This window comes from Hippoglossus hippoglossus, chromosome 13 (assembly GCF_009819705.1).
Source record: "Hippoglossus hippoglossus isolate fHipHip1 chromosome 13, fHipHip1.pri, whole genome shotgun sequence".
Lineage (NCBI taxonomy): Eukaryota > Metazoa > Chordata > Actinopteri > Pleuronectiformes > Pleuronectidae > Hippoglossus > Hippoglossus hippoglossus.
In genome coordinates, this window is record NC_047163.1 from 19,303,720 (window position 1) to 19,324,446 (window position 20,727).

The 20,727-nt window shown below is 41.3% G+C and overlaps 1 protein-coding gene across 5 annotated transcripts in view; it reads right to left on the reverse strand.

Annotated features, from left to right (window-relative positions):
- The window catches only part of bcas3 (BCAS3 microtubule associated cell migration factor), a 319,787-nt gene that overhangs the window by 256,811 nt on the left and 42,249 nt on the right, over positions 1-20,727 (reverse strand). For all 5 annotated transcript variants that reach the window (XM_034605304.1, XM_034605303.1, XM_034605302.1 and 2 more), the window contains exons 12-13: positions 18,860-19,030; positions 14,466-14,559 (exon numbers count right to left, since the gene is read on the reverse strand). In XM_034605304.1, coding sequence (XP_034461195.1) covers positions 14,466-14,559; positions 18,860-19,030 — 265 coding nt within the window. The remainder of the gene's footprint in view (positions 1-14,465; positions 14,560-18,859; positions 19,031-20,727) is intronic.

A 20,727-nucleotide genomic window follows, 5' to 3' on the forward strand; every position in this document is an offset into this window, starting at 1 on the left:
ATTTGGTCCCGTTTTATTTGAAGCTCATCAAACTCCAGAAAGTATAGGCCCTCACCATAAACAACATGCTCAACAAACCACACCAGAACAAACCCAGATCTAAACTGGCTCAACTGAGGAAAAAAAAGAAGCATTTCTTTTCAAAGCACAGCCCAGAACCCATCCCCAGAAGCCCTCTGGATGAGATGTTACAAACAAATCTGTACATCAGGCAGTAACTCAAAATGTTGGAAACGCATGGCTGATATAGAGTGTAAGATTTGAAAAATATGTCCAAACCTCGGACTTTTTGACGACTACCAGACATAAATGATATTAAAGTAATTAGTAATTTTCCTCTGAGTTTTTCCCCATGGAATCTTTTATGTGGTGGCTACAGTAGGTTTTAATTAGTGGCCGGGCTTTATTGGGTGGTATGTCAAATGTGAAAAGAGGAGGCTGGAATGGCACGAGATTAAAAGGATTCAGCAACACGTGCAAGAGAGATGGAAAACACTCCCTCTCTGGAAAAACAAGCCAAGGTTGCAACAAAATTTTGCACATTTATTCAGAGTTGAAAGGTTTCTTTTTTTATGACTTGTGTTTGACTGAGGAACAGTTATATTTAAAGATGATGAAGAGGTGGAATGAGGGAGGTACAGGGTGGATGAGCGATGGGGTCATGAAGATTATCAGAGGTGGAGGGAAGAAAGCAGTAGAGAAGCCAAGTGAAGTGTGCTTTAAGACAGTGGTTAGCTATTCATGCTGTATCAGAGCGACCAGAAAGCCAGAGAGCTAAGGCCCAGGGCCTGTAAACTCTTGAAAACCCACGCCCCAAATGAGGTGCCAAGCCACAAGAAGCATTTGCGTCAACTGGGAATACAGAGAAAAAAGGGACGGGGCCCTTCTAATTATAGAGTCTGGAAACGGAAGCGCAGGGTGATTAGGAGTTGAGGCGCTGCGGCCTGTTTATCTGGGAGCTTCCTCTCGATCTCAAACCTTTTCTCCCCTACACCCCGCTCTTTCTTTCTTCCTCCTCTCTGTGTTTTGGATGTTGGATGGGCCCCGCCCACCCAGTGGCTGGAGAGCCTGGCCCCTGGGGTTTCTGACAGATGAGACTTGGCCGCTGGTTTCAGGCCAGAGCCAGCATTTCTCTTCTGCTGATGGTAGAGTCTGCGCTCCAAAAAAGTAACAGCTTAGAAATGCTGGAGAGCTTTGTGAGCGCGAGTGCCCGAGCACTGGGGCTTTTGTGGCGTTGTTGAAATACAGAGGGCCTCACCGAGAGGCGTCAGTTGGTTAGCCCGCGGGAAGGCCAAATTAAAAAGTAGCTGAGCCGCATGGCGGGTGAAAAGAAAGGGTTTCGGGGAAACCAGAGGTTGGCCGGAGCAGGGTTTGACACGTCCTATTTATAACACCTCGTCCCAGGGGTTACAGTGTTATTTACGATGTTTTAGTACCAAAATCACTGGCACACGCACATAGACATGCGCTAAAGTGGAAGGGATGACCTCTAATTTGCCATGTGCGCGAGACATGCGTCTGTATGGGACATGAGGGAAGTGATATAATCATTTCCATAAATATCTGCTTTTGCTTTATGTTTTTTTTGTGGCCCAAAATCCTTTTTGTTTTGTTTTGCTGCAGGGTTTACTGTCCCATCTCTGACCATCCAAACACAAAACATCTGCTCAATCCCATTAATAGTGGGAGGATGTTTCATTTACAAAGTGGTTGGGCTAGCTTTATTCTTGACAAAGGCAGATGGGACAAGGGAGCAGAGGAGAGAGGGAGAGAGAAAAGCAGAGAAAGAAATGGAGAGAGCAACAAAGTAGGCGGTGATTTCCCTACTTGGCAACACAAAAGGCCACAACAAAACTAGTCCACTTTTTAATTAACAACACTGGGCTCCAAAAAAGCTTTGAAAATAGAGAAAATGTCCAAATTATAACCATGTGGAAGACATAAAGCCTACAACATGGAGTACTTGGGGGATTCAGATAGCTTTACTGTTACCAGGATGCATAAACTTCAGAGCAAATTTGCCCAACGCACAAATGACAGACTATCCGTCGTAAGACAGGGCTTTGTCTTCATGGCTGCCTATTTGAGAATAAGGAAAAGACTCCATGTGTCTGTCTGTATGTACTTACACATATGTCGGACATATATAATATTATAGCTTCAAAAATGTACTCAGGCCCATTCATTTGCACACTTTCCTGTCTGGTAGATTTAGGTGAATACATTTTTTTTTAATTTACACTCTATCATTGTTTCAGCCCCTCCTAACAATCATAATAATGATAAAGTCAAATAATAGGCTATAGGATTCTGTGTTGATCTGTGATTCTGTGTTGTGTTGATAAATAGTGTTGTTGTGTGTATTGTGCGTCTAGAATATTGATTAAAGTCACCTTACAAACTCATTTGATTGAATATACAGTAGTTTGGAAAGGCACCTATGTTTATCAGGTCCCACTGTTCACATTGTATGTCATGGCAAAAACAAAGCCATGAAGTCCAAGAAGCTCTCTGGAGACCTCTGAGATAATACTGCGATGCTCTCAGTGTTCCCGGGAGCTCAATGGCCTGAATCATTATGAAATGGAAGAAGGTTTGGAACCACAAGGACTGTTCCTACAGTTGGCTGCCCACCCAGCAACCCGATGATCACAGAGCTCTGCACAGAAGGAAGAACCTATCGGAAGGATTACTACCTAAGCAGTGTTTCATCAACCAGGCCTTCATGGTAGTGTGGTTAGATGGAAACCACTTTGAATCAAAAGCACATGACAGCTCACTTTGAGTTTGCCAAACAGCAGTTCAAGGTCCAGTGAGTAGGATTTAGTGACATGCAGCGGTGGGGCTGCAGATTGCAACCAACTTAATATCTCTCACAAAACGCTCCCCCCCGTGGCCCACCTGGCCGACCTGAAGGCTACCATACACTGTGTTACCTTTAGGTAACATACATAAGGAAAGCTCCTGTCTAAAGGCAATGTTTGTTTGTCCTTTCTTACTTACTTTAGCAACATGGAGATGCAACATGGAAAGCTCAGTGGAAGAAAACCGGCTCCCTATAAAGATAAATGGGGCTCATTCTAAGGTAATAAAAACCCAGTGATTCTAAGGTGATTATACATTACACAAAATCATGATGATTATGTTTAATTACTGCTAATAGATCCCATAAACTTTAAATGACTCTGGGAGCATGAGGACCGGGGTACTGCTTATCACTTGGTTATTACCATCACCACATTGATGCATGGTGGTGAGAGAATTTTGGTATGGGGTGACCCAGTGGCACGAATAGAAGGGCTGTTGAATAAAACCTGTTCCAGAGAAGTGACCAGAGAGAAGGGCAACATTCACCTTTCAACAAGACAATGACTTAAAGCACAGACTTGAACCACTCAGAATATCACTATATAGATCTGAAGATGGTAGTTCACAAATACTACCCATACAATCTGACGGAGTTTGAGAGGATGTGTCCAAAAGAACGGGATGTGCTGCCAAAGTTCAGGCGTCCAAAGCTTATTGAGACTTACCTAAGAAGAATTCAAGCGAAAAGGGGGCTTCTACAAAATACTAAATGAAGTACTTTAAGTTTGGCCTTCAAACTATAAAATATTATTATGGTTACATAGGAAAAGTTAAAGATGTGTTTTCATAACCACTGAAAATTCTTCAGTGCTAGTTGAAGGAAGGAGAGTACCATACTAATCCTCTTACCACCGTAGCACAACACTAGTATACGAGCGGTTTTATTTCCACTGGGCAGCAGGGTACGCATAGGGGTTACTCACATATACTGTGCCACAGTCAACAACCTCTAATATAATAGAGAGCGGCAGTCTGACTAGATATTTATTTTTTATTTTCATTATCAACTCAAACTAGTTTTACTTTAAGATGAGAATTTAGAGTCTTCATGGAGTGATGTTCGTCTTGCTTTCTGAAGATAACAGCATACGAGGTTTACAAAAATCTCACAACATTATATAGTATTTGTCAATATACATGTTGAATAATAAGTGCTGACAGCAACCTGATTTTGAAATGATTGTTTATCATTTCTATCAGTTATTAAAGCACTGCACTTACAAAAGGACTTCCTCAAATCTGGAAACATGGCAATGCTGCTACAACAAAGCCACAAGGGCAGGAAACAAGTACTAAGACAAGGTGAAAACAAGCCAATAGCTTAGTCATACTAGCTAAACCACTTTGGTGAAAATGGCTTCCATGCAGAAGTTGGTAACCACCCCTCACTGCGCAGGAAAACTGTGTGTGATAACAACCATGACAAGTACTTAAGATTAATGCTGAACCAGGGAGGCAGCCTACACTGGGATGGCTGACAGACAGTTAGGGTTTATTGTTATGGTGAGCACTATCTTCCAATAAGGTTTAACGATAGATGGCACTTAGGATTTGTTAACAACCGGTGTGAGCACCTGACGGCTCATGTTTCCTACCCTGGCTTATTTTTTAGCAATATTATGACACTATCCTTATCTCAGCGACTTGTTGTGTATCATTAGGAAAAGACAAAATGACCCAAGCTACAAAGATGTCAAGGGTTAAACAGGTTTCTCCAAAATTTTCTTGAATCTCTCAACCTCATCCACACTTCATTCCACAGAGGAAAGGAACCCAGAGAGAAAGGGAAGGTATAGGAAGGGATGGGGTGGGGGTGAAGGGAGGGTGACGGCTGAAAAGAAAAACAGGAAAAAAAGAAAAAAAAACGGAGGAAAAAGGGGAAAGGTGCTTACGGTTCATTTGATGTACAGCGGGCTGAAACCAAGGGTTGTGTTATTCTGTGCACTTCACAGGCGGACCACCTGTGAGCACTTAGATATTAATAGATATGAAAAAAGGTGTGAGTGTGTGTGTGTGTGGCTAACCTAACTGAAAAGTCATTAGTTTGATATTACTATGTTGGAAGGCCAGCTCTTTTAACAGGGTAAAACTTGCCTGCCTTTAAAGTCATGCCGACATACATGGGGCAGGCAGCGTATCGGTCAAGTTCACAAAGCGTGACTGCTCTCAGGGCAGAGCTCCAGGCTTGTTCACGACTTAAGTCTGTTTTTATGGAGCATTTACATATTGGCACACTTCCTGCAGGAACTGTTGAAATGCGTAGAGAGGGATTTTTTATCTCGCCGTTCGACTGAACGCCATTCAACGGGTGCAACGCAGCATTTTCGGGCTGCATATGGGTTTAAAAGTGTTAAGGAAGCCTCAGACCCTACGTCACCTGAAAGAGTTTGTCCAATAATGCCACAATCCCAATTTACTGCTGATAATCCAAAATCCCAGTCAATCCTAATACTTTTATATTGTTTTCTGTCTGTGGTTTGACAACATGGGACAAACATGTTCTCACAGCAGCTTAGAGAGAACTTTAACACTAGGCCTCTTTTGATGCCATGTTTAAAAAGCCCCAAAGCAAATTGCTCCCAATCACAATCTCATGATAAAGAAATCAGGACAATGGCCAGCACTTAATCTCCTTAGTGAGCAAACAAGCAGACAGTGAGGCTGGAGAGGTAAGCTCATTGCATTTGCATGGTCTCTTTTAAAATTCCCAGTGTTCATTTCTGTTAACTAATGGAATCCCTTTAAAGTTTCACAGCCACCGGTCATAGGTAAGATTTCACAGTGCATCAATTGTCCATTGATGTAGAAGAGGGGAAAAAACAGAATTGAGCTGAGTGTGAAGAAAAAGAAAGAAATGAACCTATCACTTCCCTTTAAGGCCGTGTGAGTAAATTCATTTAATTTGAATTTAGGTTTTTGAACAATGTCTGCAATTTCGTTTTTGCAAGTTTCAAACTCAAATTTTTTTGTAGTATAATTATTTTGTCACTTTGTAAAAATTAAGCCAAATTAATAGTTACGAGATGCCAACAGTGACCTGCAATGTGCACAGCAAGTGGCTGGAAGAGTCTTAAAACAGTTAGGACTCAGGTGAATTATTTTCTTTGACAGAAGAATACCAAACACATTATTTCCTTTATAGTTAACACGTAAAGTAACTGAATTTAGTATTAATAAAAAGAAAACAAGCATGTAATAAGTTGTTTATTTAACACACTTTAATATAGTTGTACACAGCCATAGCTAAATTCTAAATTGTAATAAATATACAGCATTTGTCAACAATTATCACCTCTGCTATGGAGAGTTACTTTATGTTATTTTGTGTTTTAATATATTGTCATGATTCATCATCTTGTGGGCCTCCATTTAATGCCCACAGGAGGAATTACAGATCTGAACAAATACATAACTAATCATCTGCTTCCCACTACATTGGAGTGTGTTAGAGACCATTTACTAAATGTTTACCTACTGTTTACACAAGCTAAAAACTTCTAAAAATGATTGTGTATAGGAGCCTAACATTTTGACGTCTCTACTAGAGAAGAAGACGTGTCAACATTCTCATAGAGAAGAATAAGTCAAATGGGCAGATCAGAGGATGAACTCATTCACTTAGCAGATTTTGGCACTTTACTCTAGCACCACCATCTGACTAGAATGACTGGCTTTTTACACCAGATCTTCTGGAAAAAGAAAAAGTAGTGAAATTGAATTCTCCCGAGGGGATAACATAACGGATGTATTAAGTAATTTGGATAACATGCTCTATGATGGTGACCCATTCATTCCTATGAAAAGCTTCTCATTGGGTGCATATGCTGCAAAGGTTTTTGCGAGTCCTTGCCTGACTTCATGCTGGCTCCCTGGACACATAATAATCTGCTGTTACAGCTGTTTTAGACTTTCTGAATCTTATATTGAATGGATCAAATTCTAATAATACAAAACCTATTTTGGAAAATGTGTCAGTGAGAACCCCCCCCCCCCCCTTTTTTTTTTTTTTTCATCTTCTTTATTTACAGCTCCTCCTTTTGTAATGATAATATATATAATTCCATAGCACTGCATGACCACTAAGCCACAGTCACCTCACCAGCCAGCACTATTTTGGGTTGGGGTGGAAGGGTGTTGTTGGGGGGGGTAAACCCTTTTGATCATACTGGCACACGGGTCGTTACCAGATAGCAGATTTGTCAAAAAATATATTTTTCCACCCAACCCCTTTAAATGTTAGTGTAAAATACACATTGAAAGCTTTGCCTACTGGTGCAATTTACACTTAAAATTATTGTATGTTTTATTTGTACATAGAAAGTGAAAAAATTAGATTTTTTTGATTTTTAGACCATGTCAATAATTTCTAAATTATTTCCATGGATACTGCTGCCGATACAAGCAAACCAGTCTTCAGTGGGAACAAGAGCCATATTCCCCAGCATGCCATCCACCTACACACAGACTGTAAAGAAGTTACAAATGTGCTAAAAGGTCAAGGTCAACAAAATGTGATCCAAAAGCACATTTTCCAAAATCTCTGCAAATAATTCAAGGACAATCCATAATGTATATTGATCAGAATTATTCCCCCATTCATACGATATCATACGATATGTGATTTCATGAAGAAGTCAAAAACTTCTAATTACATCATGCATTTTTCCAAATATGTTAGGACTGACAACCTGAAGCTAAAATGAATAAAAAAAGAATGAATGTTCATATTGTAGCAGTGACATCAGCATGACATCACCATGAAGTCATAAATTGACATCCTACAGTGTAGTAATGTTATCACTTTTGCAACCAATAACATCAACTACATGTTATTAAGTTAAATCAATCATACGGTATAAAGGATACCATGATGAAGTCATTATGAAATGGTAATATTACAGTATTAAAAAGTTAGCATCGTGATGCATAACCAATGCATTTGGTTTTCATAACTTTGAATTACTTGACAAAATTGTATTTAATTTTGCTTTCTTGATCCCAACAACTTACTGTAAATAATCTGCTGTCAATATTCATTAACATACATTTGTGTTGGTTTTATGGATATTTGTTTATTCAGCGATTCACACTGTCAGAGGATGATATCACCTCCTCTTGGATGAGGATACATGTGGTGAGGTCTCTGTTGTGGCCGTGGGCTGCACTTCACAAGCAGCAGACATGTCTGACATCTCGTACAAGTTTAGTGGTCGTTTTGATAACCAGAGTTAGACAGTCTGGCACTGCATGATTTTGTACCATCGTGTTTCTTATCTAGCTGTAATGCTGTTTACACTGCAGTTACACAGACGTCCAAAAAGGCAACAGAGGGGAAAAAAATAATCCCTCTCAGTTCTGCCATGTGATGGTTTATCAAGCAAAGATTCAGACAATGTACAATGACATCACCTCGGCTTTTCATTGAGATGCATTTTTGGTTTGAATTGTCAAATTAATAAATTCTGGTAGGAGACGTTTGTCCAGTGCAACATTTCCCAAATATGATATGATTACAATATGTCCATAAAACCTATCAGAATTACCATCAGATCCACGATACTAAATATCACTCAATACTTTGACCATATGCTCAAACAAGTAATATTTAAAACTAGAATGGGACTCAGTACAACTCTTACCTCTAACAAGGCCTGTAAGTGCACTTAAATTAAATCAATCTGCACCAAATTACACACTCATGTAGAAATCATCCAAGATCCTGGAATTATTCCCTGAGAAATCAGTGTTGAAGAAAGTCATAAAAAATTCCTGGATGTGGCCCCTGAATTGCATCCCCACCAAAATGTTATTAACTCTTCCCTGACCCATTCTTCATCCCTCCCCTAAGTCCAGTAGATTTGCGTTATCTTGCTTCTAATAACAAACCAACAAACCGTCGGACAGCGGTGATAACAAAAGCTCCTTGACATATCAATGCAAAAGACTGGTGTTCCTCTTCTCTAACAGTTATTTCAGAAAATAGTCTGCACAACAGACCATTGACAACATTAAATTAGACCTAACAAATTGTAGATGGGGTAACCTATAAGCCATTAAAGTTATATACACATTTCTAGCCATTATGTGAAAACATACATTTGTGCCCAACAAGCACAATTTCTGTGGATGCCTTCTGTTCCTTGGCCAGTAATTCACAAAAAACTTAAATCGGTAACCTGGTAGACGGCAGAGTGCTCGCTAGCAAGTTAGTGATTAATATCTGCTTCATACTTTATACAAATGTAATCATGCAAAAAAAAATAATAATAATCAGAGCAAGTTCTTAGTTGAAGACATGCTTTAAAAGTTCATCCCCGAAAAAAAGGAAACTTTTAATTTTTGGAAATAATTCTGTCATGTTATTTCTTAATAGTGATTTATTTGAAAGAAGCCACATCATGTCAACAGACAAATTCATATCAAAATTAATGGACAATACATGGTTTGAGTACTTTCTTGCCCTCTCTGTGTCTCTGCTGGCACGGCAGCATACACAGCTGAGCAACAAGCCTGAGCTTTGACAACTTCTTTAACAGGGACAGATTCATCACGCCACTAAAAACAGACACATAATGATTACCATCAACATCATCATTATGATTACCCTACAACAATGGTCAAAGTAAAATTCAGAGCCAGAGGAACAGCCCATGTTGTCCCCAGTAAAAAAAATAATGGAAGAAGCTGCTGCTGTAAATTACATCAGAGCAGGCTGTGAGTGCTAATTACTGTCTTGGTGTGAAGACACAACTCAATCTATACCGAATGTGTGGCTATAAATGTGTGGCCGAGTGGGGCTGCTTGTGTGCGGGAATTCCCCTCGTGTTCAACATGTGCGTGTGGGTCTCGGGTTTTTCAGCGACGGCCTGGTTTCTTTCACACATCAGTGAGATGGAGAGACGGAGTTATTACACCACGGAGAGCTGCCTTCATGGCACAGCTGCCTCAATGGTCAGGCTCAACGGGCCAGGCTAGTCATTAGACTGGCCTGTTACTAAATCAGGGATATGGTTTATGGGACAGTTCCGTGTGGAGAGAGATTTAGTCTTGATTCATCTGCCATTACTCCTGGCTTTGATCGGGTATTCAAAACTTCCATATTCAGAACATTTAGATGGCTGCACAAAAAACCCAAGCTGTGAATCTGTGGCAGACTAATGGGTTTTGTGAGACTGAAAAAATGGGGGAACGAATGAGAGTCTAACTTCACCAGAATCCAGTTCAAACACAAATGATTTGACTGGCTCATGGTTAAAAGTACAGGCAGTAAGATATGTTTTGAGGAAAAGTGATGGCAACCGACTAACATAAAGGGGATCTTACTTCTGACCAGACAGAGACTATGTGTCTGGTTGTGTGTTACTAGATATTGGGAAAACTATTTCGTATCATATGAACATACTGTAGGGCTGCCTGACAAAATCCATTAGTAGCTACGTTAGTGTAACAGGTCGCCTGTCGGCCATGAGGGAAACTAGTAACTGAATCAATAAAGGTACTGGACATGTTTGAGCTACTCTTGCATTGATTAGATAGCTATAATTAGAAATTTAAAGCACCTTAACAAATTCAACTCTTTACATAAAAAGGGGTATTTCTCATTGTATGAATTTGTCTTCATGTATAAATAAGCATTAGCACGAGGCATATTTATAAGTGATGGACCAGAGTTATCAATCAATCATTTGTGCTACATTGGAGCACAAATAATACAGAAAACATTTCATGAACTGTTTTAAATTTTTTTTAAAGATTAGGGAGACACTGTTTGCTATAAGATGTCATTAGCATTTATGATCATATTATAATTAAATACCCGACCGTATATGAAGTTTTATTAGCTCCACAATATTAAAATACTCCTCACACATTAGTGCATCAACTTATAATTCAACACTCTAACATGAGCTGCTTTCCATAACTAATATTTTTAGTTTTGATAATTACATATACGTGTCTTCTAAAAATCGATGCAATTTTGATTCAGTAAAGTTTCTACATATAGGACTACAACTTGTAATGGAAATGTTTACGTTGTGCTGTAGCTACTTTTACTCTGTATCTGGATACTTCTTCTATAACTGCATGTCAAGCACTTGATGCTCATCAGCCCGAGTAGGACTGAAGAGAAAGAGAATAAAACCCTGAGGGTGTGGCCTTGCATGGTTGCTGGATCAATCACTCCATCTAGTGCCACTCTCAGTCAAAAGAAATGCCCAAGCTGTTGGACAATCTGCCATCAAAACGTGAGTGTATTTTGACCTTGGCATCGTACCTATTAATCAAGTCAAGGATCGTTAAGGACAAGTGAAGAGGACGAGACGAGAAAGAAAACAAGCACACACACACTGCAGCTGTTAAAGAGAGTGCTTTGCCACTGCACTTCATCTGCGTCCCTCTAATTACACCACTAGGAATAGATCCACACATCCACCGAAGCGCCGCAAAGCGCCAGCCGCCACACCAAGAGCTGGCGGCCACCGGTCCGCCCTCTGTAGAGCCTCCAACGCACACAAGCCACTGGGGTTTCTTACATAACTCTTCCCAGCCAAAACTTCTGGGCTTTCCAGGCTCTGTTTGAGTCATATCATTGTTTCCTGGTAAGTCTATCCGTCGGGTTGCTGCCATGTTGAGCTTGACCACTGTGAAGGGAGCCTCAGCAGGGCCAGGAAGGTAGCTCAGTAAAAGGCACTTCCCCTAACTTCATGTAGAGCCAGACCAATGGAGGCATCGCTCAGGATTTGGGTTCTGATCAAATCAAGAGGCCTGTAATTATGGGACAGTCCACACCAGGCCGCTTAGAAATGAAAATGGATAAAAGAATAAACTGTGATGAAAGGAGTCCTGGATTCACAACAGTGGAAAAGAGAAGTTACTCGGCCTCTGTTAAGATTCATTCTAATCTCATTACATGCCCTAGCTGTAACCGAAGAGGAGGGAAATCTGTGCTTTCAGGCTACACTTGTGGCGCTGCTTTTGGTTGTAATTTAAACATTTATTAGTGATTTAGATGTGGCTCAGAGTAAATGAGTCAGAAAGATTAAAAGTGCGCTTGGAATTCTGAAGCTGACTGTGCCCTGTGGAAAATGTCACAGGGGAATCTGTCAACTCCCTGACTCAGCTTTTCACAACACACTGAAACTAAACGTACTGAGTTGTTTGATGCTGCTGAGAGTGCATTTGTGTAGAGCCCTGGCCTGGATGTTAAAGGAAAGAAGGATAAAAACATGAATGTCACTGATGACCCAATGAGAACTAGAAATGAGGACAAAGGCACTTTGGTCTTAACTATCCATCTAAAAAATGTCGCAACATTATTCATCGGTTTGTTTTGCTCCGTCTTTTTTGTGCTTCCCTGGACAGTCTCCCCTTGCTAAGCTGTGGCGGAAAAATAATAATTTTGCAGTGAAAAGACTTTGGAAAATATCTAATTAGTTTGTCTGACACAGATCAATGAAGCCTCATATTAGCTTCAGATATAATTTGGAATGTACTTCAAATGCAGCACACAGACTATAAATGTTGTCCTCCACCACTTAGACTGAATTTTTGGGGGAACATATTTTTCTTCAGGGCAAATTAGCCAGACTAATTATCATGTGTATCGATGTAGTTTACAGTTCACACTATACAATTCAGTTTTAATTGTACTTTTAATGATTCTTTAGATGCCAACGGCTACTTCAGCAACACACGGTAACTGCTTATCAAATGTTTAAGTGTTGGCAACTCCACATTAAATCGCATCACATACAGTGGTGGACTGTGAGTCAAAGCAACTGGAAGAAAGCCACAGCATTAGAGCAACAAATCAATGTGAATTTCCAATGTTCTCAATGTGATGAATATCCAGAGGTAAAGACTGCAAGGCGGAGAGAGGAGCATCTCCTACAGCTGTCAACATCCCCATTAGTTGTTTATTAAATGTTTAGCAATACGTTGCCTCTGCCGGGGAGGTTATGTTTTCACTGTTGTTTGTCCATATGTCTGTCTCTTAGCAGGATTATACAAAAACTACTGAACCAATTTTCTCTAAACCTGGTGGAAGGGTGAGGTAGAGGCAAATAGCGATCCCATTAACTTTTTGTGATTTAGGGAGCAGATCCAGATTTATTTGTTCCACTTTGCTTAACATTTTTAGATAGGGCGTTAGCCTTGGTGGGAAGATGTATTCTTTGAATGCCTTTCTAGTTTTTAAAGAAACGGGAAAGACTACAACTGGTAGACATAAATCACAGCCTTGCTTTTTGACAGTTCCAGTACTTCAGTGCACTTTTAAGCAGATTTTGTATCATTAATTGTACTAATGTTTTTGGTGAGGTGGGAACAGTGAGAAGATGGGGTCCAAACAACCACGTCTTGTCTGTCTTTGTCTTCAATATCATCCTGCTCCTGCTTGGATGGAGCTGGGAAGTTTAGTCATACGTCTGGGTAAGTGACGGATTCTTGGGGCCTGGAGGTCACGGGGTGAGCCATCGCTCAACAGCTCCTTTATTAACCGCACATGCACACACAACACACACCACGTAGTACGTGAACACACGCTTACACACATACACACCACAGGAGTATCGGGGACATTCACAACCCAACACATCCAATACAAACTGACAAGGTTGCCTGTTCACACTGACAAAGCATCTACTGTCCCTTTCGTTTTTGAGGTGGGGGTCAGCGATGCTACGAAAGTGGGAGCGGAGATACCTGAGTTAAATACTCACACTGATACATTCAATCATTGAGAACATCAGCACAGTGTTGAAGAGAGTAAATAATTTGGATTTTTTTCCACTGACTCAAGGACCGAATGGTCACTCCGTTGACCTCTATACCTCGAAAACTGGAGGAAATGGGTGAAAGAGGAAAAGTGAGAAGAATACCTTCGCTGAAACGTATTCCATGAAGTTATTCCATATTTGTATGAAACTCCGACAAATATAACAGGAACAAATATGTGAAGAAATTAAAAAAACATTTTGTAAAAATAATAATGTGAAGGTTGATATATTTATGTGTAACACATGTAACACCCCTGCCATACTGTGTGCAGTGCCCTGGGCCGATAACCAACCTTAATCATAACAAGTCCGACAATGTGAAACAGGTCAGTTTAGGCCAAACAGTTAACTGCTCACGGTAAGATTCTTCCACTGTTGACCAAAAAGCTCAGGCTGAAAACAAGATGAGATTTAACTGCTCTCTTCAGTCTGTCACAAGATATTAGAGCCTCAAAAGAGACAACGAGGTGCTGTTCAAATGCTATTATACTGGATATTTGCACTTCTTTTTAAATAAATATGTATCTTAATTAATGAATCACACATTGATATTCATGCTTGTCATCCGTAGTAAAAGTTTTCAGTAACACTTCTTTCTCAGGAGTAAGTTCTTTAGAGAGAGCAAATGATAAATTGGGTAGGTGTAAATTAACACGATAGGCTTATTTCACATAAACACCGTCTTTCTGTCTTCTGAACTTGCATAGACTGTTTCAGCTCCTTCCTAAAACCATCTGTGTGTTTGGGCGGGCGGGCGGGCATGTGTGTGTGTGTGTGTGTGTGTGCGCGTGTGCGTGTTCGTGCGCAAGTGTGTCTTACCACTGGGGTTGAATTGCATGCAGGATATGGGTTTGTCATGAGCTGGGAAGTGAGCCACCACTCCCTCTCCGTCCGAGTCCTCACTCACCACAACCTGTAGGGTACACACAAACACGCACACAAAAACACACACACGCACACACACGCACACACACACACACGCACACGCACACACACACACAGAAAGAAAGAAAGAAAGTCAAAATCATTTTCTAACAATATGAACATTAAACCAGAATGGGACTTTCCCCTGAGCTGCAGGATTTCTCTTAACAGTTTGGTTTACTCTGATATCATCACCACAGCCGTGTTCTTCAACATCACACCACAGCTAAATAGCTGGAGGTTCAACTCATTTCTGAATGTGCCATTGCCCTCTCGTGGCTAGAATATAGTTTTAGATTTGAGATTCATTTTTAGGTGAAAAATTGCAGATGCACTCCCTCTATGCTACCCACAACATATAAAAAGAAAATAATAGTAATATGTAAAAAGCGATAACAAACCCGCTGGGGAATCATCTGGGCAGATTATATTGCTGAGATGTTAAATTTAATAACTCAGCATCTTGTAAACCCTTTATATCCACTTAGACCTTTTCTGTTTACACCAACAAGCGCATGCCCAGCGTCTTTTCAGGTGTGTTAGTATGGACAGGGATTAAAACTGATTTGGAGCCAAAATCCTTTTGTGGACAGAGATCTTTTATTTTAATGGAGTCTGATTCTCTCCTCTTCTTTTCCATTTTCCTGCGACTGGACATCAGCCAGTAGAGGGCTGGGTCGACGAACAGCCTTAAGTCCGAGCTAACTAGCTCAACTCTAATCCCGGCTCTCTTCCCTTTATTTAATTTACACCATACACTAACGTCTGGCTCAGCTGCTCTGGCTGGCTGGTGAGAGAATTACGAAGGGCAGAAATAGTTGGACATTGTTTTCATTTTGTGTGGATGTGGTCTGCATGCGCTGCCGTCACCAAAGAAATTATGAAACATCACAACCTATTAGGGTTGGTTGTTCAGTAAAAGGCTGTACTGAGACCAGTGAGGATGTGGTATGGTCCAACAATGGAGACAAGAATATGAACAAATTTACTTTGGCAATAATGTGGCTTTTCACATGTGGGTTTGACAATACCCCATGACAGTGGGTTTTCCCGTAACTAAGAAAAAACTGGCCACAGCTGACATTGGCTTGCTACTTCTGACACTTCCCTCAGAAAATGAAAATTGTTTGTCACTTTTTAGGCTGCTCCCAAATCTCTGGATGAAATCCGTTGTCAAAATTGGGACAGATCAAACAAAAGCCAAGATGAGTTCAGGCAGACAACCTCTTTTGCCACAAAGCCAGATTAGAAATGAGCCTAGTCCTAAACATGAGGCCACATTGTGCATGAGAATGAGAGAGAGAACACATACAAAGAGTTACATTTGGCCTCAGTACTGCATTAATGATGTCAGCATTAACTAACTTCACACAACTAGAGTCCAAACAACAAACCTTCTCTAAAGTCTAAAGGGGCTTCATCTCAGACTACGAGCATGAAAACAAGCAGCAAAAAAAGGAAAACAAATGTGAGAATAGGATGAAGGAAAGAGTCTGGTGACATGAAGCAGATCACTTTTATTACGCTGCAGGCAGACAATGTTGTTCTGTGAGGGAATCCTGCTGGAGCCCTTTGAAACAAGAGTGTCCTCCAGACAACCAAGCCTGTTACACAGGAGAGTGTGTGTGTGTGGGTGTGTGTGCGTCATGGAGCTGCTGTTCCAAATAAGGACTTTCAAAGGCTGCAGGAGATGAGAATATCCTGAACTACTACGCTGACATATTCTATCATATTCCCGGCCTTTCCCAATTCTCCAGAAATCACACCCGAAACCCCCCCTTCGTCTTTCTCTCAACCCGCCCTCACTACCTCCATCACCCTCCTTTTCTACTCCACTCCCAGCTTTTCCCCTCCCTGCCTTCCTGGCCCAGTCCGTGTTTATGGCCAGTGTATGGTTACAGTGTGTCGGCCGGTGACAGAGTGCAGGCCTGCTTCTGAAGGCTCAGGTCTAGCTTATAAGACAACACTGACTACAGGGCCCGCTACGAGAGACGGAGAAGGCAGGGAGTCTGTGTGTGGTGACTACATCACCGACAAACTGTGCTGTGTATGCTAACACGGCTCATTAAAAATGTGACAGCTACTGCAGTGTGATTAATCATGGTTTAGAGTGGCTGCAGGAGAATCTTAGGATTAAAGTTTTGAACGTTTTTGTAGACATTAAGGAAATTCTGTTGAAGGCAACTGGCATGGTTCAAACCGTGAGTAGGGTTAGACTGATAAACTGTAGGAATATTCATTGTGCCCAGGTGCAGGCTCACTGAGAACTATGGTCCTGAGCAATATCCAGATTTCTAGATGTTTTTTGTAGATTGTGTGCAAATCATTCTCTGTATGCAAGTTGGGTTGAGAATCAATGACATTTTGACAACCTGTCACTCGGCATATTCAGTGCAGCGGCCCAAGCTGTCGTTGTGGCCAAAGGTTCTGCAGGGACACATTAGTGAAGGACACAGATAATTGTGTCCGAGGTTCATTTTGTGTTTTTACTTTTCAATATTATGTAACCTTGGACATGTAGCACCTTTGCTTACCAGCAAGAAGGTTCTGTGTTCCTCCCACAACCTAAATACATGCAGCTCAGGTTAATTAGGGAGCTGTTCATAGGTGTGAACATGGTTTCTTTGTCTCTATATGTCCTTCCTGTGATAGACTGCATGAACCCTGCCTCTTACCAAGTGTCAGCTAAGATGAGTGCCAGCATTTTTTCCCAGTTTTCCTACATTTAAACACTGCTTATGGTATAATTTTGGAATCCTCACTTTAATTTTAGTGCCTAAAATATTTGCTCAGTGCTGTATGTCTAGGAACTTATGAAAGCTGACAAATGCGATGTCAAGACCTCATCTGAGACATGGTACACTCTTGAGCTTCATGTGAGGTTACTGCATACTAACAGCCGACTGTTTACAGAGTGTCTCTACAACCCAGGGCTGCTAGATCTGCCACGGTTGTGGCTAAAAGCTTGGCTGTTAAAATATGCAGCAAATCTAAGTCACACCTTTCAGTGAGCTATGCGGAGTGAGGTGAATGAGTATGAGTATGTTCAAGCCGCAGGAAAAAAGCCGACCTGGAAGATTTTCCTGTTTCCCACAAAGCCACAGAGGCCAAAGTTGTGTTTACCTGGGTCACACATGACAAGAGCAGAGAGGAAAGAAGCCAAGACCAAATTTATGCCAATTTAATCTTGCGTGTGTGTGTGTGTTCATGCATCATGTATATAAAGGGCCCAGTTGAGGGGAAATGTAAGTATTTAGAGGGCTAGCAATGCAGTGAAGCTGACATTCAATTAAATACGATGGTCACCTGGTAACAGTTTCTGGTTAACCACCAAGCAGGCTCCAAAAAGGGAAACTGAGTGAGCTCACACCAGCTTTAGTCTAAGGTTTGGGCTGGGATGCAGTGAGGGGGGGGCTACAGGTTTTGAAGAACCTTAAACATGTCGCCCTATCATTCAAGAGTCATGGTGAAAAAAACTTTATAGCATAAATAGTTAATATCATATTAACCTATAACCATCTGAATCTGACATTTTATAGAAAATATCAATATTATCTTGGTGTTTGATGATGGTGTTGGTGAAGAGCCTGTTTAACATGATACTACAGAACAAAATGTTCAATTGGCATCTGATGGCAATTGATGAGCCCACATCCTCTAAATGCCCATTTGCCACTAATCTATACAATCAGTATTGTTACAGTGTTGCCAATGTCACTGACAGTGATCTCAGTTCTTAAAAGATGGTTTTCTTTCTACAGATACTGTTCTGAACTTCATCTCAAAGTATCAGGGGTCGCCACATTTTTTTGTCCCCAACCCTAAAAAACATTGGTGCAAGAAACGTCCGACCCTCGTTATCTCTGGAGGTGGTTAAAGCACACAACAGATATTTACTGCGTTTGCAAAGAAAATCACCTCAATGAGCACATGTCTCAATGTTTCAATGCAAATTAGCAAAACCTATTTGATCCACCCATCCAATCATACCTGCAGTCTAGTAATACAGACATTAACTAGTTAAACATACTGCAAAACATCATTTAAACATGATACTGATGTATTGTGTATTGTAAGACTGATTCTATATGAACTGTTGTATATCGTACATTCAATGACTTTTCATTGACACCCCAGAGATGCCTTCATTCGGTCATAAAAGATACCTTATTTGCTATAACAAATTCAAAAGTACAACCACGTACACGTGGTTCCAGTATTATTACACTACGTCAAATCCAGTATTATTATACCAATAACAATACGAGGCAAAAGCACACTTGACTAACCTGTCCTTCGCCGACACTGTCTGTGTCGATGATGGTGACCACACCAGGGTTGTGGGGACTACGGCGGCTGGTGTTATGTGGTGTGCCCTCCTCATCTGGAGTGCCTGCTGGTATGGTGCCTGCCAACTGGGTGACCACTTTGCCCACCATTGTCAGGCCTGTCTTTAGAGTCTGGAAGAAAAGCAAAAACAAGTATGATTTGTGCTTAAAAATCAAATCAACACAATGTAAAAATGGTAAATGGTTTGTATATATATATATATATATAGTGCTTTTCTAGTCATGATGACCACTCAAAGCGCTTCACATTACAGTTTGCCATTCACCCATTCACACACACACACACATTCATACAGTGCTATCTATTAGCAGCACTTTTTTTTGTTCTATGAGGGGCAATTCAGGGTTCAGCATCTTGCCCAAGGACACTTCGGCATGCAGATGGGGAAGACTGGGAATCGAACTGCCGACCTTCTGGTTGGAGGACGAACGCTCTACCCCTCAGCCCCCTACTGTCTGCATATTTCTGATATACTGTATTTAATAATAATTCATTCAGATTGAAACGGCTGCTTGCATGGAATATGAGCAGGAGAGCTGCCAGGTACATGGGTGTATGTACAAATGCCCAATACTCTGTGTGTGTCTCTGGTGTCACTGTGTGCATGCACCATGTTCACTTGATGCCTGCTGATAACATGTAGTGCAGATGACTTGTAGCACTGTAGCCACACAAGACACCCAAGTGTGTGTGTGTGTGTGTGTGTGTGTGTGTGCGCATGTGGGCGCGTGCTCCTCTGTGTCCGTTTAAGGCCCAGCCAGGGTGTCTGGCTCAAACACACCTCTGTGGCTCGATCGAGGGAAATGGATAGTGCTGCTTAAGTGGAGTCTATCTCACCTACTACACTGTCTTTTGCTAATGGAGTCCAACGCGTGTGACTGTGTGTCTTTGTGTGTGTAAGCGCCAAAGGGGCCCCGGAGAGCCTAATCAGGCATTCAGACTAGGCGGCCCTGTCAATAGAGTGTGGCGCCTTGCGTTTGTTGGGTCTGAGGATCACCCACTGTCTCTCTTTGCCACTTGGCCAGGCACACTAACAGTGTCTGCTGCCTGTGTGTGTGTATGTACACCTTCATGTGTGTGTGTGTGTGTGTGAGATTCCACAGGAGCCATCAATTATTAAGGGAGGCGTTTGGCTCCTAATTGATCAACACTAATGTGTTTTCTAATCACTGCAGTTGTGGAGTTCTTAGTGGTAGTCCAAACAGGGGCTATTGATCTGCCGGTGGAGAGGGGGAGTCTGGAGGCAGATCATGTCTGAAAAACACATGAACACACACACACATACACACACATACACAACACACACAGTTACGGCCTAATGTCGCCATCTAAACAAATTACAACCTAATTTCTCAATCATACACCCAGGAGTGATAGGTAACAAGACTGATGTGATTTACGGTGAGCAGATTTGGAACAGGGAGTCCAGTTGGTCAGAGCCGGTGCACTCACTCTTTAATCCTTTTTATAAACAAAAGCCATTACAATTTAATGCAACCCCCCCTCCCAAACCCCCACCCTTTTTGTTTCCATGTCTCTGGACGTCAGCACTAAGAGCCAGCGTGTCGCGCCACAAGCCAGAAGGAGATACCTTGTCATCCATATTGAGATATATGGTCCTAAATGAGGAGAGGGCAGGCAAGCAGACTGCCTGTCTGCATATCAATACCCCCCCCCGCCATTGTCTACTCCTTACCATGCTGGTAATCTGTTTGTGTCACAGTGTTTTTTGTTTTTTATGTACACTATCATTAGCCTGCTAATGAGACTTCTCTCACACTAGCTGTTAGGACTTGTAAGGTAAGGC